This window comes from Polyodon spathula, chromosome 1, assembly GCF_017654505.1.
Source record: "Polyodon spathula isolate WHYD16114869_AA chromosome 1, ASM1765450v1, whole genome shotgun sequence".
Lineage (NCBI taxonomy): Eukaryota > Metazoa > Chordata > Actinopteri > Acipenseriformes > Polyodontidae > Polyodon > Polyodon spathula.
In genome coordinates this window covers 108013959-108039605 of record NC_054534.1, presented here as the reverse complement: position 1 = coordinate 108039605, position 25647 = coordinate 108013959, and the positions used below count along the sequence as shown (strand labels likewise).

General features: G+C 38.4%; 1 protein-coding gene across 1 annotated transcript; it reads left to right on the top strand.

Moving 5' to 3' along the window:
- Positions 1 to 8559: 8559 nt before the first annotated feature.
- LOC121328818 (5-hydroxytryptamine receptor 7-like) lies at positions 8560 to 23890 on the top strand. The gene is made up of 2 exons (XM_041273940.1): positions 8560 to 9017; positions 22825 to 23890. Exons 1-2 carry the CDS (start codon positions 8560 to 8562, stop codon positions 23591 to 23593), a joined length of 1227 nt encoding a protein of 408 aa, XP_041129874.1. The 3' UTR covers positions 23594 to 23890.
- Positions 23891 to 25647: the final 1757 nt, after the last annotated feature.

Sequence of the window (25647 nt, the reverse complement as noted above, 5' to 3'; positions counted from 1 at the left end):
AGTTAATTCGAAAGTTCATGATAATTAACAAATTTGGTTAATTATTGATTAGACCATGTTGACAGAAGAACACGTACTACATGTAATCAATCAATCAATCAATCAATCAAATAATTGTTATATAACGTATTTCACAAACCGCTTCCCAATAAAAAGCTTGTTTCACAGGAACAAATATGAAAGAATAAAGTAAAATAAAACACAGTATAAGTTGACTGTACAAGGACCCTGTAGCAGGTTGAAGGTGAATAAAAGGTGTGAAATCTGGCCTCTTGACAGGTGGTGGCACTGGAATGATCTACCTGCGTGACCTCACCAAGATGAAACATACATTAGGTATTCCAAATGGAAATACATGGTAAAATTTCCTAAAATACACAATGAGAATAGAGTGTTTTCTGCAAAATTCAGTGGCAATGACTTTTTAATGAAAAACAATGTAAATGAGCATAAATAAATAAGAAAAAGTTAGCCACAGTTAGTTAAATTATTTTTTTTTGTATTAAATTGCATTACTAAAATCTGAAAAAAGACAGAACAAACATGTTTGCCATATTTTATTTTAATATCTATCTTACCTTATTCCGTTCTTCAGTAGCCACTGTTTGCCTATCCATGGTCATTGTCGCAGTCTTCTGCTGTTTTAATAGAAGCTATGATGGTGAGTTATTGGAAATACTGGACTTGCGTTTTGCATTTGTGCCCTATCTTTTGCCATTATATTTGGCGCTAATTTACATTTGTTTCTGGAGTTCACCGATGGCCTTAAGAATCTCTCCATGGCTGAACTAAAGCTTGCAATGAAACCTCGCCGCACTTCTCACTATACAAATAGCATGTATGCACTCTAGTGATATGTACAGTAATAGAGTAGGGAGCAAATGTTTCAGTTTTTGTATTTTTGCAAAAAAATGAAAATTCCGCAAGAGAGAGCAAATTCTATAATTTTTTTCGCAGACTCCTTGAGACATTTTTTGGTGGCCATCTTGGTAAGGTCATGCCACAGGTGATTCAGGTTATGCTACTGTCAAAGCCAGTGTTTTCCCACAGACTTAGCTGATTAGGGATTGGCTGTGGAGGATTGATGGGGGCGTGGCCTGGAACATAAATAGGGAACGGTGTTGCTTAGCGGGGGAAGAGTTTGGTGCAGAGGATTGCTGTTGAAACCTTTAGATGGCACAGAATCAGGATATCAGTTCATTTTAGTGATAGTGGACAATGCAACTTGATTTTTGGAGGCTGACCCTATGCGCAGTATCAGTGCTCAGTCCGTGGCAAAACAATTGGGTCAAGTGTTTTCTCATGTAGGAATACCCAAAGAGATCCTCACTGACCAAGGGACAGCTTTTATATCAGGGTGCACTCAGCAGATTTGCAAATTGCTCAAGGTTTGCTCTATCAGGACATTTGAGTACCACCCCCAGACAGACGGACTGGTAGAATGATTTAATCAGACTCAAAATCAGCTCTTGTGTCACTTCATGCAAAGAGACACCAATAATTGGGTAAGAATGCTTCTCTATCTTCTTTTTGCTATTAGGGAAGTAACCTAGTCATCAACAAGCTTCTCACCATTTGAGTTACAATATGGTAGACAGCCAAGAGGGTTGGGAATCAGGACAAAGTAGAGCACAACATGTTGTAAAGTATGTGCTTGAATTGAGAGATCACCTAGAATTGTTTGATCAACTGCCTAAACAAAATCTGGAAGTTTTCATAGTCAGAGCAGACTTACAATCAAAAAGCTCAAATTAGATCATTCCAACTGGGCAATTGAGTGCTGTTCCTTCTCCTCTCTTCAGAATGTAAATTGTTTACCAAATGGCAAGGCCCATATGAAGTAATCCAAAAAATTGGAACAGTACTTTTTGAGGTTCGGCAGCTGAAAGCCGGCTCTATACCAAATGTATGTTCCATCTTGGTGAGGTCATGAAGGTAGATCTTTCCAGTGCCGCCACCAGTCGGGAGGCCAGATTTCACATCTTTTATTCACCTTCACCCTGCAACAGATCCTAATTTACTGCCCTTGAATTTTCAGAATTAGTTAGACATAGAAGTAGGAGTATAAGTACAAGTCAGGTTCAAAACCACAATCCTGACAGACAAGGCATTCTTAGTATGAGTCAAATTATGACCATTATCAATAACCAAAAAGAACAGGGTCCAAACTGTTAAAGATAAGAAACCAGTAGATGTTTCAAAGAAGCATGACCACTGAAAGATACAAAGCAGGATCCTGGAGTGATTTGGGCTAGTTAAGATTTGTTTCCATCCAAGTGCTGAGCAGACTCAGTACTGCACAAAGCACAGTGAGCTGTGCCATTTTGCAAAACGCACTTAGGTATCCTGATGGAATAATGATGTAATTTCCTGTGTTATATAAAGTATATAATTCTATTTTTTTGTTTAAACAGAATGCAGAATGTTTTTAATCTGTATTGCACAGCTTCTGTATGCTGCACTGATTTATTCCACTGTGCCTCTCAACACACAGGGGAGGATAACTGAAGGTTAGATGAACAAGCCTTCAGTATTAATAAACCAGAAACAAAAAGGTGAGTTTTTATCTTTGTACAACTTTGTATTATTCTGGAATATTACAAAATGATATAACAGCATTGCAAATCGTTATACTTTTGACAGATTTAGCTGTGAATTGTGCTGCATGTGATTAGAACAGGAAAGTGAAAGTAGCTTTTGTATTAATTTCACTTCAATACATTAGTAATATACTTTAGCTTAGGTATTGCATTAATTAATGTAAATGTACACGATGGGTTAACCTATTACATTTGACCTATTGTCAGAGCAATAATAATAAAGAAAATCTAGCAGAACACCTGATTTGTGTCTCCAGATTGTTATTAGAAGGGCTGGGAATTAAAATGCAGTATGGAATTGAGAGGGGCTGCTGTATTTTAAAATAGCACAGTGTTTTGTTTTTTTATATCATTTTTTTTATAACAAAACTCCCTCTCTACAGCAGTTGCTGCATAATGTAATATTTCTGAATGCTTGTCATTTTAGGTTTATCTGAAGTGTAATATTACAGTGCATGACTGAGTGATACAAGCAGAGGGGACAAAGCTTTCAGTATTTTCAGCTTCTTTTGTTTCTGATGAATTGGTTATAATTTGACAGTTATATTTTAAGGCTTATTTTGTATTTGTGCTATGGACTGTTTTGAGATGCAGACATCCAACTGATGCCTATGATTAAGAAGATTTTATGACAAATCTGAAGCTGTTCATATGTTTAAAATCAAGTTATTAATCAAATTGATTAATCTTGTTACATAACTGATTTATGAAAATGTTTGGACATGCTGTTACTTGATTGATTAATGTCTTGTTCACAGTCATCTTAAAATAACGTTAGAATAGGCTTTGTTAGACAGAAGACTGATTAAGATTTTGCTGCTGATGCATTTATTTTCAAAAGGGTTTCTTTAGGTTAAGCGCTCTTGGTTTTGTTTTTGTTTTTTTGGGGCAGTGCAGGGTCTACTTTACAATCTTGACAAGGGCCCAGCGCCGGCATTGGGTGCACTACCTAGAAAACATTTTAAGGCCTGGAGAGAAGTGTTAAATGTGTCCAATTAATCAAATAATTAGACAAATTACGTAATTGGAAGCTCGGGTGGAACAAAAGCCAGAAGACACTACACCCCCCCCCCCCCCCCTCCTCCTCCAGGAACTGCCTTAGACCAAGCGTGTCCATTTATAGTCCAGTAAGGCCATTCCACTGCAGGGTTAACAGGTAAAATGAGGTAATGAACTACTTCAGGGTCCAGATGGAGGTTTGATTGGTTCAATTAAACAATTTAGAACAGGGTTGGAACAAAGACTAGAACTGGAAGGCCCAACTTTGGCCACCCCTGCCTTAGACCCAGCTTCTTCCCCCTAGTAGTGGGAGAAGGTGTCAGGGCTAGTGTCATGGACATGGTTAGGGTTCTAATATGGTTAGAATTAAGGGACTATGGCACGGTGTGGCATGTTACGAGGTAATAATGGAACTTAATAAAGTCCAAAAAGGTGTTATAATATAACTTTAAGTTATTTATTTCCCTTTGCCTGAAACAATCATTTAGTCCAGTAAAAGAGAACACTTTTCTAGAGTAGGCAGTGATTTTAGATCAGGTGTCATTAGGGTCAACTCTCAGCCATGCTTTATTTGCCGTTCCTTTATTGAGTAACAACAGAACAGCTGACCTCCATAGAAAACAATGGGAGGGCAGTCTCCGGTTATTGTATAATTAGGGTTTAAGTATTACAGAACACATTGTAGCATTACAAGAAACACATTATTTTACCTTTACTATATGATCTGTTGTCCATATTGCAGTGATATATTTATTCACACATCGCGGATCAGAAAATCACATGAGGAATTTATTTTTTCCACTCATTTCAATCAGATTGCCAACAATGCTGGAAGGACCCTAGTCTAGATACACTACGATGCTTATATGTGAAATTCTCTTTTGCCCAACAAACTCTCAAGTTGAGAAATGTATTCCCCAGCTGACCATGTTGTGTGAAAATAAAACCTCAAAACAATTGGGACTATGTTGAAGTGTATTGCTGCAATGCGCACACTGCGGGATGCAGACCTGCCCTTTTCTGAATCTCAGCTCTTCAGCGTTACGCTACAAGAGGGCACTACATCCCAACTCATACCAGGAAGCAGGCACTCTTACCAACATTTACAAGCCGCTGATCGCAGAGGGACTGTGCCTGGACTGTTACACATCAGTCAGGCAGGTTTTCAAGCAGAGGGTCTCTCTGTACACTGAAGAGCACAGGTACACTTGGGGGATGGAAATCACCTTTTCACAGGCAGCCTGGAAACTGGGGAGTAACTGGGCAAGCTAAGGAATGCTCATGTTACTGGCTTTACACCTGTCCTGCATTAAAACAGAAATAGCAAAATCAGAAAGCTTCACAAACCACTTTTTAAAAAAGGCATCGAGATGAAGAGCACCATAGCAGATGATGAAAATGAGTCGAAAAAATGTGACCCGAGGAAGAAGTTCTAGACGTTTTACCAGAAGAAGTGAAACATGCTGTCAAACATATGAAGACAGGAAACCTCATCATAGGAGCAAAAATAGATTGAAGTATTGCCCTCACATCCTTACATCACCGGGCAATAGTCACAGTCTGTCATGTGATTGGTTAACATCACTGTCGGTCACACCTCTTTTCAAAGGAATGCCCTCCACTCCTAAACAACAAAACACAAATGGCTGAAAAAAATAAAAACTGCTGAAGAGTGATGAATTACAAAAACATTTTCTATTTACTTATGCTATATCAGCTCTATCAAAACAAAATACTGTAAAGCCATAAATATTTGTGATCAAAATATTTGGCGAGTCACATTCATAAACCCTATTTTGCTCCAGAAATGTTGCGACCTGCTGCACTGGTAGTAGTGTATTACTTCATTATATGTACAGCACTAAAATATTCATGCAAAATTTCTTTTTTTTTCACATGCGAAAAACACGTAATAAAAGGCTTGTACATATTTATGGCTTTACAGTATATAAAGTCATATTTACTGTCCAACTTTTCCTCTCTTTATTATTTTGACTGAATCATATATTAAATATGTACTGCAGACTCAGCTAACAGTGGAAAATTAAATGTCCTTCTGGAAAACTATTGTTACATCCAGGGTGCAGCATCGAGCATTATAGCCCTCTGTTGGTAACAATAGTCTTCTGCTATAGCCCTCCTCTCCAGTCCATATATATATATATATATATATATATATATATATATATATATATATATATATATATATATATATATATATAGATAGATAGATAGATAGAGATAGATATATATATACATACACACACAAACACACACACACACACACACACACACACACACACACACACACACACACTGTGACATATAGGAGAATTAATGACGAACGTTACAATTCAGAGGAGAGACGAGATGAATACTAAATAGAAAAGAGTTTCAGTTCCGTCCCGTTGAACTTTTCATAGGAATGTACAGTCACATTTGTTACAATTTTAAACATTTTATATATATTATTATTATTATTATTATTATTATTATTATTATTATTATTATTATTATTATTATATTATAATAATAATAATAATAATAATAATAATAATAATAATAATAATAATAATAATAATAGTGTCCTTTGGCTCAGGACAGACAGATCAAACGATCACAGCCATAATAGGGAGAAGCTGCGTTCTTTGATTCTTTTTATGTTTGGTGTTTCATTTACTGTACATATGAAGAATGCACAGGGAAACAGATTTTGGCTGCCATAAACGTTATCCTTTTTACATGGAATAAGAGTGACCCCTGGTGGTCATTAAACGCAAATTGACTGATTGAAATCTGTCTCTCCATGCAAGGTGGTTGCTACAGCCATTTAGTAAACAGTACCGTTGCTTTTTTGGTGTCTCTTTGCAGTTGCAGATTTTTCTGATACATTTGTATCTATTTAGTTGAATTATCATAGCAACTATAATAAATGTATACTAAAGTAACAACATTGAACAGTGTTACAAAATAACCCTCTCCGTCTCTCCCAGCAGCATCTCTGACTCTTAGTTGGGTGAAAGGGAAACATACAGCCTTGATTGCAGTGATTTCATCTACTACAATGAGGAAGAAAGACATTTTTATAATTATAATTTTCAAAAATAGACTGGCATCCACAGATATACCACAGATATGATCCAGACAAGACTGCAGCTTTTCTTGCTTTGCATAATGACTTGTAATTATTATTTTGATTGAACATTTTATCGCTATTAAATGAATGTGCCAGCTAGACAATAACCTAATAGGAAGCCATAAACCCAGTCTTAGAACAAAGACTGAGAACACCAATGAAGCCTCGAGCTGTGCTTCGGTTGGAGCTGTAATTACTATGTAGTTTATGCACTCGGCTTTCAACGACGTGCCTCAGATATATTTCAGGGAATATGATAGATATAAGAATAAAGATAAGATTTGAATGCTGGGTTAGGGGGTTGTCATAATCCCAGCTGCAACTTTATCACTCTCCCTTCCCCAGCCTTTACTTGCAGACAGTCCCCTCGGAGGGGGGAGGGGGCACCTGATGTGACAGTTTTTTGAACGTAGGATAAGGAATATTATCAATACGTTCTTATTAAGGGACCAGCCCGTGTTCTGGCCCGGGTACATTTTAGGCCTGAATTCGGGTCCGGTTGGTGTTTCATCCACATACAAACAATAAAGACATGTCTGCTTCTTGGAAAATGTTTTTATATTGTGTTTAGAACTAAAACACATGTACATCGGAATTAAATAAGGAAGTGCCCATAGGGGAGCAATGGACTGATCAAAGACTGCATGATATCAAACGATTTCACAGCAGGCTCAGCGATAGAAAACACATATAAATAAATGAAGACGCTAATAAATAGCGTTACTTTTTCTTTTTAAGAAGCTGATTTCATTTTTATTAATACATCAAAATGTCCACTGGAATCATTGGATTGTCTAAAAAAACAAAAAAACAAAAAAACAAAAAACAAAAAAAACACAATGGACAGTGGATTAAAGCAACTGTTTTAGTATTTTTGACTGAAATTAATTCCCTATTATATATATATATATATATATATATATATATATATAGATAGATATAGATATAGATATAGATATATATATATATATATATATATATATATATATATATATACACACACACACACACACACACACCTTTTGTTTGTTTCTGGTTGAAACCATGTCGTTTTTCAACTGTGTTTGTAGAGAGAGAGAGAGAGAGAGAGAGAGAGAGAGAGAGAGAGAGAGAGAGAGAGATGAAAAGCAAAAAAAAAAGTTGTGTTAAATTAAAAACATTTTTGGATAGATTTGAACGATATTGGAAAACAGCCACCTGTCAACGTGAGCAGATAATGGGGTTGTCAGGTTGCCGCTGCTGTGAGCCTCTCTCTGGAATACGCTGCCTTGGGCTCAGTTCTAACAGAATACTTCACAGTGTTGCTCGGCTTTTTCACAAGAGGAAGAGAAACTGATTGAGCAGGCTGACTTGACTACTGACACCGCACAGCAAAATAATTGTGCGCTTATTTCAGGGGAGGGGGAAGCAAATATGTTTCGCAATTAGTAAACATAATTTGTGACTATTCTTATACATTCAAATGTAATTTTATAATTGTATAATATCAATTAGATGTTAAATTTTTTGATATATATATATATATATATATATATATATATATATATATATATATATATATATATATATATATATATATATAAACTATTGCATATATATATATATATATGTGTGTGTGTGTGTGTGTGTGTGTGTGTGTGTGTGTGCGTGCGTGCGTGTGTGGCACTGGCACACAAATTAACATTAACATGACATTAAACATGACTGGAGTGAGTTTATATCGCTGTGCAAATTAAGTGCATCTATAAGGGAATTAAAACCGGAAAGGATGGTCGTACACACCAACCCGAGTCTAATATTCAACAGTCAAATGTAATGGGGGAAATGAAAGACCTGGTACGGCAGAGATTACCCCGGTCTGCGGCAGTGACAGTGGGGTCTTTCCCCGCTTACGCCGAGCTCCCAACCCCGGAGCTCCAGTTTGCCAACGGGACAAACTCCACGGACTGCGGGGAGGAAATCTTGCTGTATGGAGATGTGGAGAAAGTCGTTATCGGGATTGTCCTTTCCATCATCACCCTAACCACCATCGGCGGGAACTCGCTCGTCATCATCTCGGTCTGCACAGTTAAAAAGCTCAGGCAGCCGTCTAATTACCTGGTGGTGTCGCTGGCCGCAGCGGACCTGTCGGTAGCCCTGGCGGTCATGCCCTTTGCCATCACCACTGACCTGGTGGGCGGGGAGTGGCTTTTCGGGAAGTTCTTCTGCAACGTGTTCATTGCCATGGACGTCATGTGCTGCACTGCTTCCATCATGACACTGTGTGTGATCAGCGTGGACAGGTATTATTATTATTATTATTATTATTATTATTATTATTATTATTATTATTATTATTATTATTATTGTTACTACTCCAGTAGTTTTTTTTTTTTTTTTTTTACTGTGTTAAGACAGCTAATTGCGCTGCTGCCAGTAGCTGCACAAAACACATTCTTAATATATTCCCATTTTACTTTCTCTAAACTTAAAGTCAATCAAATAGAAGCATTTCTCATTCTTCAGACCTGTTGTTAAACTAGTGGGAGGCTGGAGCTTCTTACTGACAGTAGAATTTATACCGGTAATAGGAAACCACAAAAAGCTGCTTTCTGATCACTTCTTCTTCTTCTTCTTCTTCTTCTTCTTCTTCTTCTTCTTCTTCTTCTTCTTCTCTTCTTCTTTAACGGTGAAACTTTATGACGTACCGTTTTCGACTAAAAAAAAAGTTGGAAATATCGGAAATACCACAAAGCACAGTACAATTTCCAGTCTTGACGTCCAATCTTTCCTGTCGTGCAACCTATAACTGGGATAATCACGAACCCCACGTTATTCATTGAATGAAAAGTTGCCATTGCTTTACATACCCTGAAGTACGATTACCTCTGTTACACGATCTGAGTTGATCAATATATAGTTCATATATATATATATATATATATATATATATATATATATATATATATATATATATATTATATTATATATATATATACATCTTAATCCCTCATTATACGAGCATAATTTGTTCCTTGAGAACTGCTCGTAACAAGGGAACCAATGAAATCCCCATTGGTTCCCATGTTATAATCTTTAATTGGTTCCAGAGCTTTAAAAAATTCCTTTCAACACCCCAAATTCCACTTAATAAAGGACAGAATGGTATCTAAATATGAAATAACCGAAATTCTGTATCAATTATTAAAGAAATCATCCTACAGTGAATGAGAAATAAACAATCGCTTGCGGTATGCATGAGTCCCCCACAAAGAAAGACCGGGGCTGACACAGTTTTCTTTCATGCGCATATCATAGTGTTAGAAAACATACGTTATTATAGTAAATATTAAGTTGTAAAAACTCTAACAATAAATAATGCACAGTTATGAAAAAGAAAATTAAGAGAATATTAAATATAAAACAGAAAAAAAGATAGCAGAAGCAACTGACAACTGCTACACACGCGAAACAGTACGAGAACGGTACAAAGACAAAAAAGGCTCACAGCGCATGCTGGGATGGTAGTGGTGAAAGCTGTGACGTACGCCTTGCACAGACACAATACGATCGGCCACTTGGCGAGCTCCCTTCTCGTAAGAGTGAAAATATGCTCGTTTAATGGAAAAACAGGTATTAATTTCTGTGTCTGTCACAAAGACGGCCAAGTGTGTGACGTCAGAACCAGGAAGGAATGAACACAAAGACAGGACAGATGAATTGAAATGATGAGGCGCTTGCTTGCGCCGGTTTATTGTAAATAAAAGGTTTAACAAACACGAAAACACAGGAGATGGCACATCACACCAAAATAAATATACAAACAAAAACTGACTAACAGTTAACAAAACGGTGAGCAGATCGACAGACTAACAAACACGGTGAGTTTAAACAAACAAGTATCGTGCAGGTCCCACCAGCACGTAATAGCAATTGATTCTAAACTCTATTTGGTTTCTCCTCCTCTCTCTCCCGTTCTCCACTCACCGAGCACACAACCCAGAGTGGGTGAAAACATGCTGCATTCACACACACACACACACACACACGGTGATTTGATTCTTATAAGCGGTTGATTCTTAAAAGTGGACAGATATGATTACAATTAGCAAAAGTGAGCCTCCACGCATCAGCAGTTTAAACACAGCATACAGATGTCAATGGTGCTCAATTACTGAGGACAATACATCAAAACAATTAAACAAGTCCTTGTGTGTAAGCTGCTTGTTATAGGATCATGATTGTGTTTACTCAAGGCTGCAGAATCCTATTTTCACTACAGTATACCTGAGAGTGAGTGACAAATTAAACTAGGCACCCTCATCTCGTGAGGCTGCCTAGTTTAACTGCCATGTGGTGTGACATGTAATGGCCTTTGAATGTCAGGACTAACACTACATTTAAGCATCTGTGGCTTGCTTTTTTCAGTTTTGATGCATCTCAGTTTTTCACTAAGCAGAGATGCAATGCTCCGCAATCTCCCCACCCCTCTGCTATGCAATCCCCCTCCCTCTACATGCACATCACACAATAACAATCCTGTACACATTTTCACTAACAGAGATCACAAAAAATACCTGTACATGTAGTCGTACGTCTTTCTTTTTCCTGCCATGACGACACACACAAACTGCACAGCTTGCTTTTTTTTCTACTAGGAGTTGCTGTAGACAGGGGATAATATTTAATCAATACGATTATTGAATCCATCTCATTCATTTGTTCTATTACTGATGCTATTTTTTTTTTTTTTTAAAGTCTTCTTATTACCTATATGCCTTTACATGGTCTTAGACCTTCTATCTTCAAGATCTGCTGACCCCACATGTCTCTGGTCAGTCCCTGGTCATTCCCTGAGATCGGAATTGCTTAATCTCTTTGGTGCCTCAGGTTTTGCTAGATGCAGAAGTACAGGAAGCCAAATACATAGCTGTAATGGCAGATTAAACAACTGATGCTGGAAATGCAGCTCAGCTGTCTTGTGTTTTCAGGTATGTGACTGACAGTGTCCCAAAAGACAGCCCTTTTTTAAATGATATTTGCTATAAAGTGTTTTACGTATGCCAGCTGAAGCCCCAGTCCACTTTCAATATGGGCCTTTAGGGGTGTAGGGATGATGGGGTCCCTTTCCGATGCTTAAAACAGACCCTGACACCTCACACAATAATGTTCCTGAAGCCAGGGTATCAAATCAATTACCTAAGAGCTTCTGTTAGAGGCTTGGGATTCTCAAGGCAGCTCTGTCATAAATGCATACTTTTTGTTTTTAATGGCTTGTAAAATTATTCAATGGGAGAGGGTTCCTCAGTCAGGATGCCTCATGTCATGATTGCCGCAAACCAAGAAGGTAGGGCACCCTAGCACAACGGAACAGTTGATCTCAAAGTACCGTTTCACCTGCTCTCAAGGAAGGTAGGGCACCCTAGCACAATGGAACAGTTGATCTCAAAGTACCGTTTCACCTGCTCTCAAATTAGGTAGGGCACCCTAGCACAATGGAACAGTTGATCTCAAAGTACCGTTTCACCTGCTCTCAAAGAAGGTAAGGCACCCTAGCACAATGGAACAGTTGATCTCAAAGTACCGTTTCCCTTCCACTCAAGGAATGTGTTCGGGTGGTGGGGGACAGGGGACACTTGGCCCAACAGAAGAGCTGCAGCTGGGTTACTTAATGCATCTGGCACTGATTAAAAAGGGAATAGCTGATTATCAAAAGGTTAGACCCTCAAACGTGACACTGCCTTAGAAAAAGACACTCAATGAATGCTTACGCTACTTCAGCATTGAAAAGCCCATTTGTGACGTAACCTCGCACAGCTTTCTACTAAACGTAAAGGCTGTACCACCAAGCAATCTTTTATTATCTGAGAGCTGCTGGAAGTAGCCATGGCAAGGGTCTGACCAAATAGGAAAGCATACGCATACAGTACGAGGGGTTTGGATGCCTCGTCATTCAGTATTTTTTTATGTGACACCATTTATTCAGTATTTCAAATTATTGCCAATTGACTCGTGCAATTACAGTGCTTTATGGTTTGGTTACTTTATAAGCAACATTATAAAAAATACTGAAGTCACTACAAATAAAAAAAATCCCTTTGCAATAAATACATAAATATATAACAAGGCCCTTGTTTACACTTTTGTTGTCTTCCTGTGGTCATCAGATAGCTGATTACTTTAGCCTAGACTTTCTGTCCCTTAGCAATAAGATGCAATTCATTGTAGACCAGCTTGAAGTAGCATTTATAATGGGTTCCTACGAAGGAAAAGCAACAAGTCACTTTTGTACCAAAAATATGTATTCAATTAGCATAGCTGTACTATATATTAAACTCGTCTGGACTACTGATATTCTTTCTCACCTAACAGCAATAACTATGTATAGTTTTCTACTGGCCAGAACCTTGTACTGTCACTGCAGGACTCTGATTCAGGTCATTCTTGTTATTATTATTATTATTATTATTATTAGTATTATTATTATTATTATTATTATTATTAAGAACGTAAGAACATAAGAAAGTTTACAAACGAGAGGAGGCCATTCAGCCCATCTTGCTCGTTTGGTTGTTAGTAGCTTATTGATCCCAAAATCTCATCAAGCAGCTTCTTGAAGGATCCAAGGATGTCAGCTTCAACAACATTACTGGTTGATTCCAGACCCTCACAATTCTCTGTGTAAAAAAGTGCCTCCTATTTTCTGTTCTGAATGCCCCTTTGTCTAATCTCCATTTGTGATCCCTGGTCCTTGTTTCTTTTTTCAGGCTGAAAAAGTCCCTTGGGTTGACACTGTCAATACCTTTTAGAATTTTGAATGCTTGAATTAGGTCGCCACGTAGTCTTCTTTGTTCAAGATTATTATCATTATTATTATTATCATAAGAAATGTGTAGTGAAGCCGGGCGACTAGGTATCCTAATTTACTAAGTATTAAGCCTAATTTACTACCAGTATTAAAAAAAGGTACTTTCTAAATATTTTGACTGGATCATTTTTATATCATTAACCTAAAGTGCTGGTATTTTAGCTCCATTACTATAAGGATCAGATTTGCTGAAGCTGTGGTTCTGTATGAAAACTGGTATATATGTACGTGTGTATATATCCTTTGTGCGAGACTTTACTGTGTAATGTTAGTGTGAGTTCACCCCTAGTCTGTCACTTTGGGTAATAATAATAATAATAATAATAATAATAAATAATAATAATAATAATAACTACATTGTTGTACATACATCCAGTAGGTTTATAATAAATACATATATGCAGTCAAAAATGTTAGTAAAGAGTGCAAGGATAGAACACAGCGCTTGCCTATGAATTTTCTTTTTAATTATTACACCGTGTAACAATTATTATTTTTTTTTTGTTCCTGGGTAGTAAGTGTTATTTCCTAATTGCTTATGCCTCAAAAGTATAGAAAATGGCTATTATTCCCCACAAACTTTGCTTTTGTGACCAGGACAGTGATATTTTGAAATTTACCTATTTTCCAGAACATTCCAGATAGATTCAGTGCTGAGTAAACTTGAAGTAACTTCTAGAACTTTCCAGTAATATAAATAGTAGTATAAATATAGGGGCCTTAAGCTCACCAGTTCAGTTTAGTTCCAGCTGCCTAAGTGGATACATATCTGCATTTTTCTGAGATGGCATCAAGAGGCTGCAATGGTGGCATTCCTGATTGGTCTCCAAGGCGGTTTTACCAAGTTTCCCTGCTATCTTTGCCTTTGGGACAGCAGGGACACCAAGGTGCACTACTACAGGCGGGACTGGCCACAGCGGACCGAGTTCTCTGTGGGGAGGAACAACGTCAAGTGGGAGCCACTGGTGGACCCCACTTAATTTGGATTGATATGTTGTTTTTTTCTGACTTTATGTGAACGAAAAGACACAAAATCGCCCGTTTTCTCATTGGAAATAGGTAAATTTCAAAATATCACTGTCCTGGTCACAAAAGCAAAGTTTGTACCGAATATTAGCCATTTTCTATACTTCTGAGGCATAAGCAATTAGGAAATAACACTTACTACCCAGGAACAAAAATTGTGTTACATAGTGATTTGTGTTTCTTTGTGTTTACGATTAGAAAAACAGGAACTTGAGGGCTACATTTTCATATTAATTAGGTTATTTGCATTTTGGAATGAGAATATCTCTCGCTAAAAAAAAAAAAAAAAACGACATGGAAACACACACAACTCGAAAGTACTACCAAAATAGAGTGAGAAAAAGGTGAGGCTTATTATTTTTTTCCATGGAAATTGCCCCACTTTTTGTATAATCAATTCAGGTGACAATATAAGCGAGTCCATGTATCAAAGCTTGTTACGCGATTTCATTTGTGTGGGAGGAAAAGTGCTTGCATAAAACAGTTTCAGAAGGTTAGTTAAGGACTCTGCTGTCTACCGGAGCTTTGTAGCATTTCAGAGACGTGTACGTTGACATGAGAATTGCTCTTTTACTAAACTGCAATTAAATCACAAACTTTAGCTGCTAATTCACATCCTCCTATCTTTTTTCTTTCTTTTTTCACAGCATATACTTAGGTGATACACACAGAGCACATTGAGGGCACAAGAGTATAACAGTGTCTGAGGATGGTACACTGAAATGTTAAAGTACACTTTGGGACCTGTCATTAAGCCACTGGCTTTAGTTTTTCCTTATTTCAAGTTCACATTTTTAACAGTGTCTAAACACTAACCTCATTAAGACTTTTGAAGCCCCTCATACTTGAGAGTTACCAGCAATGACAAGGGTGGAGAGACATTTCAGGGTTTCATAACGATAGACTCGTCTGAGCCAATATAAATCCAGTATGCAGTAAAAGTCTTTTGATGGAGACAAATTATCATTGAAAAACAAATTTGCACAATTGTGTACAGCAGGCAGTAAAGGATTAAGTTGCCACAGCTGATAAATCTTTAGGCTTATGAATGGGTGAGGAACTGGGAGAGCTGATTTAAATTTTAAAATATACTGACTGTTTGTACCGAACACTGAAGGCATTGAGAAAGACTTCCTAGTTCAAATGTTTGTCATTGGCTGTATCATGTTCCTTTAAGCATTTTTTACGATTGATCACTATTGAGTTTATATAGAATTAATGTAGCTGCTTTACACAAGCAAAGAGACTTGAACAATTAACCTTCTGATCCGAAGGAGCAGAAAAATGTAAAACATGGTCATTCTGCCCATCAGTGCCTGTCCAGTTTCTGTTAGTTAATTGATCTCAACAAAAAACAGCAGTTTGATAAATAGTAAAGTCCAGACCATGTAGCTAACAGCACACACCGATTCTTATAAATCCATTGTTTCCATTGCTGGGTGCTACCCCCAGGATCATTTCCCCAAATATCCCAACATTAATGTCAATAGATGAAAACAGAGGTGCAGCATGTCCCACACCTTCTGTCTGGTGTTACAGGACAGCTAAGCTGTTTACCTGTAACACCAAAACACGTTCACAGAAAAAGGCTTTTACACACTACCTTTAGTTACGGTTGAATTCACCAACAACCGGGCTCCAAACACACCAATTTTGAAAATGAGTTGCACCCCTGAAACATGTAATTTGCATGGTTCCGCACAAAGTTAAATAAAGCAGTCTAAAGAAGGCAGTTTGCATGCCTTATTTTCAGGCATTTTGTTAGTATTTAGCTCCTAGGTTACTTGTTAAAAAAAAATCAATGAAATAAGAATCATAGCACATGCAGATTAGGTATACATTGAAATGTATAGAAATTGAACAGTTGATGATTTGTGAACATTTTCATTTTCAGCCTGCTCACCAGCTGACATTACAATTATTCATAATATCTAAAACAGAATATACTGTGAGGCACATGAGCCACGTTTATTATATGGAAATCTGCCATGTCAAATATAATAATTGCCTGCTGAGAAAGGCCTCATTGCTCATTGTGTAAACTGGAACACAACAGAATCCTAGTATAGTTCCCAGTTTAGTTAGACATATGTCACTTCCCAACGGAGATAAAGGGACTAGCTTGAATTCAAAATCCCCTTGCTCTTATCACTAGATAAATCATATCTTTCCTATGTCTTATATCTACTCAGGATAGCTCAGCGGAGATGCACAGGAATTGAGATCCCTAAATTTGGGGATTTATCAATATGGAAACCTTGATGGTTGAATGAAAAAAATCATATCGGGTTATTCTCCTAACAATAATAAAAAAAAAAAAAATATGATATAGGCTATGTTGCTATGTTGCTATTTGCTAGGTAATTTAACATTTCTTAAAATAACAGAACAGAACACTCCCAGTACTAATACTAGCTTATAAAAAAGGCAGTTGCTGCAGTGATCCGAAATGAGGAAACTCACTGTCCGTTTCAGACTTGACTCACACCATGTACCAGCACATGTCCCTCAGGATATCTAAACTTCTCTTTTAGATGTGTAAATGAAAATTACACATGGGAATGTCCAAACTATGACACATACATCAAAATGGTTAGGCATTTACAAACATCTAAGCACTTAGTTTGTCCAATTATTATTTTCACCTGATGTTCTCCCAATTTGGAATGCCCAATCCCTCACCGCAGCAATTCCCCACATGGCTCAGGAGACCCGAAGGTTCAGTCGGCATCCTTCAATTCCACGATCAAGCCAGCTTCCTTTTTCACCAGGAACTCAAGAGTGGATGTCAGCAAGCTACCCACATCTGAAGGACAAAGGCCAGCCCTGCAGGTGTCCGCTTTGAGCTCACTGGGTGCATCGCTGTAGCGTGATGAGGAGAAACAGCCCCTGCTAGTCCTCTGCGATAACTTCTTCATGCAGCTAATTAATTGCTTTTGAAAATCAATTTTACACCAACGTCTAAAGCATGAGATACACTAGTCTAGATCCCCTAGTCGCAATGTAAATGTACTCCACATCGAACCCCAAGCCAGGCATCCTAATTAACCCAAATGACACTCAAATCAGGAGAGTAGAGAGTTCAGGAGATTAATCCAGTATTTTACATTAACTCAATGCGCATCTAAAACACTTACAAATAAAGTTTAACATCAAGGAAACCCAACATCAATGTGATTAACAAGACCTTAGCGAAGCTACGAGAAAAGAGCCGGCTCTATTTTCATGTCACATTTAGTTTTATAATGCATTTATTTTTTAACAGTAACCATTTAGAGCAGTCCTCGGCTACTAAGAAAGCAATCCCTTTTCCTCTTTTAAACTCTAGCTGTTATATAAGCCAGCAGTAGTTGTCACTTTGAATAACATTTCAGCATTTCATCCCATCAGAAAGCCTTCCCCTTCCAGGATCTTCAGAACAGAAGTGCTGTTTGAAGTGCTCAGTGAAAAGGTATGGCACTGGAGCATAAACATCCAGGATATTAGGTTGGGGATAACTTTCACGTGTCGGGAAGAAATTCACTGAAGAGTGAAGCTGAAGACACTTTGCAGAGGTACATACTGATTAAGATTCAGGAAAAAAAAAAACTAAAAAACAACAAGAATAAGTCATGTTTGGCCTGAAGGCAATCAAACATTCGCCAACGAAATATCCAGATATTACAACTCAAAAACAAGGCATTCCCGTAGACTAACAGTAAAATAAAAAACAAACAAACATAAGATTTAGGATACGCTGCTATAATTTAACATATTCTAAAAATAACAACAGAGCCCTCCCAGCACTAACATTAGCATGTGATCCTACATGAGGGGAACTCACTGTGATTCAGGACCAGGTCATCATCGATGATGGTCATTGATGGGAAGAGGACAGGGTGTCAAGGCTCAGTTTTGACATTAAAATTAAAAACAAGTAAATCCCTGTAAGTTTAACCAATACAGTGACTGCATGCACACCTGAGGGTCCACAGCAATTGAGGACAAGCTAATAGAAGAACTGTCCAGTCATAGATACTGGGTTTTAAACATTACCTTTGTGCTGGGAGGTGGTCAGATTGGTGATACAATAATAGGGGACGGGGTTTGCTGGTCAAGCCTTGGATGATGGGTGAAGAAGAGCTCCTAAACAGACTGCTCTCTGCTCTTGGTATTATGAATGAGGATTACTGAATATTTCACAACTGAGGAGTTTCTTCTATACGGAGTGGGGCTTACTGTGAGTTGCACAGGCACTTACTCACTTACTTCTCAAAGCAAGGGGTGTCATATAGGGACTGTTAGCATGCATGCAGTACAGCACATTAGTAATCATCTTACCTTGAATTTACACTTGCAGCAGTTGGGGAGCTTTTACTGAGGCACAAGACCATGGGCTTATATATGCCTGTGTTTTTCCAGTAAACAGTTCATACCCAAGTATAACCACGTGACCTTTTTTTGCACAATAAAACAATGTTCATACGGATCAGAGTCCTGATCTTTACCAGCAAGAGGTACGCTGGATAGACTGCTTGGAAGCAGTGATGTTATTGGTAGTATACAGTACCGAAACCTCTTCTGACAGCTGTAACTCACAGTGAAGGCCTTGCTGTTATAATGCAATGTCTCAGTGGTAAAAGCATCAGGAATCCTCATTAGATAATACCAGACACGCACTTGACTGGAGTCTATTTATATACTTATGAAACCATTTGCTTAATGAATCTGAAATGACGCATAACATATTTCTCTTGCATGTTTAATCAGGTGTATAGGAATAATTATAATTATTAAAATTAGTAGCATAACTGATAACAATAAAAAATTAATTGTTATGCCCACCAAAATAGATGTGTCAGTTTTACGCTTTAAAATATCTCAGTGTACTTTGAACCCCAGGGGCTGGGTTCAGCTGCTTGAATACTTCAACTGTGTCTAAAATACAAATTCCACATTGCACAGGTGCACCACAGATTATGTGGATCGACGGCATCATCATTGCTGTTTTGAAGCAAATAGCTTTCAAGAAACAAAAAAAACTGAGTTGCAGGAAGAGGCAGGTTGTGATATAATGCCTTGCAGGTCAGGTGAGCTAGGTCTCAGTTTTCAGGGAAAACACTTTTGATGAAAAAGACGTCAGAAGTACAGTGTCAGAGTTCAAGCGCTGGCTACACGGGTTTATTCAAAAGATAAACTTCTGGCTTCTGACCCTTTAAGGAACAAAACAAAAACTTATCTCCCTCTGACCTAAGCTTATAGGGGGGTAAGCGTACCTTAACACTGTCCTATATTATGTGTGGGAAAGCTGAATCCTTTTAGCCCATCCAATATTGTCACCTTTTTAAACTGCTTTAAGCCGCTAAGGGAGGCATTGTTTTATTGACAGTTTCTGCCAAGGAGTGATTGTTCAGTGTTCCTGGAGTAATCTGCACTCTGCTTTAGTTTAATATATCATACTGTAGCATTTCCTTAAGCTCCTCTACTCTAACCAGCATCCTGAGGTACTTTAAAAACCTTAGACCCAATTCAGGAATGCTCAGAAATAATATACACAAGACAGGGTAAAACAACTCTTTATTTGGCTGGGTTGCATGCCGGCAACACTTAAATAATAAGTATGGGCTCTACACCTCAATGTCTTGAAATAATTCGACATGATATAAACCACACACACAAACACAACATGGTCACAAGTACCCAGTGAGTGCTCTTGGTGCAGGTGGTGAAATACAGGTAATGTGCAGAGCTAGCAGCAGCTCCTGGAGAGTTTAGCCATCTAACAATGACAAATACAACAATTACTAGACAAGTTAAAATAAACAAAACCGCCATGGTTAGTACACAGGGTTTTCCTGTAGGTCTTTGTGTAACCATAACACAGGGAACAGATTGTTTGGCCACATCCCCTGATATACCTTCAGTCCCTCCCCCTTCTTAGTGAGTGCAATTATATATCCTCCAATCCATGACTGACACATCACTTACTGCATTAAAGCGATGACTTCTGGTATTGTGACTCCGCCCCCTTCTTGGATGGCCAGCTTCCGACACCCTGGAATGAACTGCCAAACCATCCAATCCAGGACACACTGTTCCTGTTACAAAGCACCCTCTTGAGTTAATCTCAAAATTTCTCTCTCTCTCTCTCTCTCTCTCTCTCTCTCTCTCTCTCTCTCTCTCTCTCTCTCTCTCTCTCTCTCTCTCTCTCTCTCTCTCTCTCTCTCTTCCCTGGAGAATGTACTGAGAAAGTTCCTGCACAACAAAGCAGGGGGAAATCAGTCAGCATTTTAGTGTCTGTGTCTGTGTCTGCCTGTCCTGTGAAGAACATTAAATAATGAGGGATCCTTCTTCATACCTGTACTTATTTAGTACAATATTATGTGTTCACATAATAATTCAGTGATGGACATTGCCTGTAGTGCTGCTTTGCATTACTCTTTTTGATGTCCCTGAGGATTAAATTATAGCCTGATGCCAGCTATTTCATCATGTACAATTGTTTGTTTGTGACATCAGACCCAGAAGAAACACACACACAGCACTGTGAGTGAAATGGTGAATGTGCTTGCTGGAGCTGGTTTATTGTAAAATAAAAGGTTTAAACAAAACAAAACACTCAAAATAAACGTTGCAATGGCCAAACGAACAGACAGACAAAACAAACAGTGAACGAACACTAAACAAGTATTGTGCGAGTCCTCTTGTACAAGTAGCATCTGTTATCGTCTTAATTATTTATTATTTTAATCTCCTCTCCACACCAGTTCTCCACTCACCGAACACACCTCTCCCAAGTGACTGCACTCACAGAACACACAATATACAGTTGTGCCAGGATTCAATTACTAATTAATTATTCACTTGACTCCTAGCACGTGTCAATCCCCCTGCTCACATACTATTACATACTTTATCTGCACATGAAGTGATTGTGCACTCCCCATGCCTAAATACAATCATACATTTTAAATCACCCGTGCTACGCAGACCCATTTATATCCTATGCACCAATACCTATACACCAACATTAACACACCACACGAAACATATAACACAAAATCTACACATGGGCTGGGCACACTGCCACAGTCATATAATAAACTTGGTTCATTAAGTTATCCTTTTCATTATGTATATTTGGTTTTACCTGTCGTATAATAATAATAATAATATAATACAAAGTCAAGACACTTAGTCAATATGGGTCATTTCTGCCTCTCCAGATGAGCTACCCGGGTTTTAGTGGGTTAAAACCTGTACATTTTATTTAAAACACAGGGTAGTGTGTCTCCAAATGACCTACCTATTGTTCAATTGAGGTAGTCCATTTGGAGGGGAAGGGCTATTTTTCAGATTCGTCTGTTAATCTGTGCTGCCAGTAACCCATTTTGAGCACCGACGTTCCTGATTTATATTGGGCTAGTTATTTGGGATGGGGTACAATGTGTTCCACGGCAGAGCATTACTTACACTCTGCCAATTTAGCGCTGCGTCATACAATCTTGATGTCCCCCCAGGTGTTGTACTATTTTTTCCACTTTGAGCTTGAGAAAGTTATTTTTCCAAAGTTTTGTATTTGAATGTCCAGTTTGGCTTTTGATTCTGAAATCTTAAAGTAGGTGTAGGTGCAATGCCTCTTTTTCTTCCCCTTACTATTTCACAGTGTTTGCAATCATTTTTATATTGCTCCAGTTCTGAGTTATCTTAGTCTTCCTAGCTTGGAGAACTACCTCTTTCCAGCTCAAAGCAGCTCAAAGCCAGGTAAAGGAAGCTTTAGAGAAATGACAGTAGCTAAATATAGGAGCAACATAACCCAGAAGCACTCAGAACAATTGAAGCAAACACCATCAAATAGTAAGGGGGAAAAAAAAGCTTTTTCAGTGACTACAAAAAGGCAGTGTGTTTTTTAAAAAAAAAAATAAGGCTTAAAGTTTTTTAAATACACATTAATAACAGTCTTTATAAAATGTCCTGGGTCAAACTAAGTACTCTGATTGGTTGTTAGTGATCACATGACTGTTCGGGAATTTTTGCACTACCGCATGGGGTCAGAACATTTTTTTTTTTTTGCCTCATCACCTTCTCAGAACTTAGACTTAAGATCCCTTTTATCGAATAAAATCTAGAAAGTTTCAGCCAGTTGTTGATTAAAATCTGCACAGTTGATGTTTATTTTTTACTGACATATTGTAGGTGTTTAACAAGAATCCGAAACGTTTCTGTCAATTTTTCAGGTACCTGGGGATAACCAGACCCTTGACGTACCCGGTGCGGCAGAACGGGAAGCTGATGGCGAAGATGGTGTTCATAGCGTGGCTGCTGTCCACCTCCATCACCCTGCCACCCCTCTTCGGCTGGGCCACCAACGTCACGGTGGAGCCTGTCTGCCTCATCAGCCAGGACTTTGGCTACACTGTCTACTCCACGGCCGTGGCCTTCTATATCCCCATGACGGTCATGCTTGTAATGTACTTCCGCATCTATAATGCAGCCAAGATCAGCGCCGAGAAGCACAAGTTCATGCACATCCCGTGGCAGTACGACCGCGACGGGATCTACAGCATGGAGCAGGAGATGCGGGGGGTTCAGAACCATCGTGTCTCTCGCCAGGACAGGGTGATGGAAGAGTGCGCCATCCTCTCCAAGCTGCTCCGGCCAGACCGCAGGAACATCTCCATCTTCAAGAGGGAGCAGAAAGCTGCCAGGACCCTGGGCATCATCGTAGGTGCCTTCACCTTCTGCTGGCTGCCCTTCTTCCTCCTCTCCACGGCCAGGCCATTTATTTGCGGCATCGAGTGCAGCTGCATGCCTCTGAGGCTGGAGCGGACCTTGCTGTGGTTGGGATACACCAACTCCCTCATCAATCCCCTGATCTATGCGTTCTTCAACCGGGATCTGAGGACTACCTTCTGGAACCTGCTCAAGTGCAAGTACAGAAACATCAACCGGAGGCTGTCTGCAGCCAGCATGCACGAAGCGCTGAAAGTGAAGGAGAGACCTTGACCTCAGTGCATATGTAAAATAACTATATAACTAAATAAAGAAAAGCTTGGATGTGGTGGATTTCCATGGCTGGAAATCCAACATATTTTGTATGAAACCCATTTGTAGCTAATTATTGACTGATCATGACAGACAACCAACACCTGATGATTATTATAGAATAAATACATACATAATCAAAATAAATTGGAAATTTGTGATTCAAAAAAGCAACAAAAATGGTTAAAGAGTATAGAAACAATCTCAAAATGGCAGTGATAACTACCAAAAGACCATCTCAGTCCCCGGACTTGAATCCCATTGAGATGTTGTGGATTGACTTGAAGGCTGCTGTTGCAAAAAAGAAGCCAAAGTCGATTGCAGAACTCAAAGCTGTGTTGAAGAATGAGCAAAAATACATTAACAACGTACCTGGGATATAACCTACACACTGGTATAAAGAACCAGTATCATGGAACCGAATAAAATCGTATTAAATCCTGTTTAAATTCTCCTTTTAGTACATATTCTGATAGTGCGTACTTCCTGTTATTACTCACGCACTGCAATGGCACACACCGGTCTGCTGTTTGAACTTGACCTTGCTCTCTGTTACTGTAATTTCTGCAGTATTACCGTGGCCAGCGCTAAACGATCATCAATTTCACTTAAGGACAAACTATACATTATTGGAGAAATCTTAAAGGGACGAAATTCCGAATTATGTCCTCAAGTTTAAAAAGCAGCAGTCACTGTGGCAGTCGTCTAAGGCCCTGCCCACATTAGTGCAAAAAAAAGCGACAACCTAGTTCAAAACAGATTTACCTGAACCCAACCCAACAGTGTTAGCGCATCCAGATTGCCGAATGAAACCGGGTTAGTTTAACCCAGCTGCTGTTTAAAAAATACTTTGCTGGATGACAGTATCCCAGAAGCCACTGCAATGTACAGTATACATGTTCTTCTTTCTTTTTTTCCCCCTTCGTAAATGTTGTTTATTTTCATGAACATGGGAGCAGAACGGAGGAGCTATGAGAAAATGCCTAAGTAATCAAAAGGGGAATAATTCATATGGGGAAAATAAAAGTATGAAATTAATGTTAGCATGTTATTTTTCATGATATCTAATATTTTTTTGTTTTATTATAAAGCTGAATCTCCACTGTAATGTTTATCTTTCAAAAGAACAATTATAAATTATATAAATCACTTCCTTTGTGGTTTTTCTAATTTCTTTTAACTGCCCAGAATAGTTAGTACATACGGTAAATATGTCAAGGTAGATTCGTGAGCTGCAATATCACACTATCAGACGCTCCTTTCAATAAAAGCCATACTAGTGTACCATTCACTCAAGCGTGTATTTAATTCAGCATTTCACTGTGTAGGAGCACTTGCAAAGTTAGTTTGAAAGTTCAGTCTGGAGATATTGAAGCAGTGGTGCTCATTAGCTGCCTTGCATGGAAAGAAATGTCTTACGAGATTTTTGTTTGCTATTCACTACTAGTAAGGATCACGCTGTGTAAAATGAATTTCTTACAAAACAAACTGTTTTTCCTGGAGTCCTAAGTCATTAAAATAACAAGTGGAAAGATTAAAATAAAATAAAAATACTTAATCCTAACTATCTGGCTTACCCAGCTGTGTTGTTATTTATTGTATTTAAAAGTTATAGTATGCCGCAACTATAACAGGAATTGAATTGTATTTTCAGATTTTTATATAAATGGTTAAATTTTAATGAGCTGTTTGCTCTGCAAAAATGTTTATATACCAAGGTAGAAAAAAAGCATTACTTGAATCCAGCCAACTAAAATGAGGCTAATTGAAGATGCTCATTTCCAAATAGATACACAGCCCTTTGTTTTTCTGTAAAAATGACTCTTAGTTTCTGATAGTGATTACCTTCAGAAGAAATACCTGCCAATTAACCCTCCCCAACCCATGGGAGTGCCAGAGCAACGCTCCTTGTGGCGTCCCCAGATAAGAGCTAGGACAGCCAGGACGTGAACCCATGCTCCTCTGTCTGTATGACTCTCCCTGCACATCACACAGTCATGCCTTTACCAGGTCAG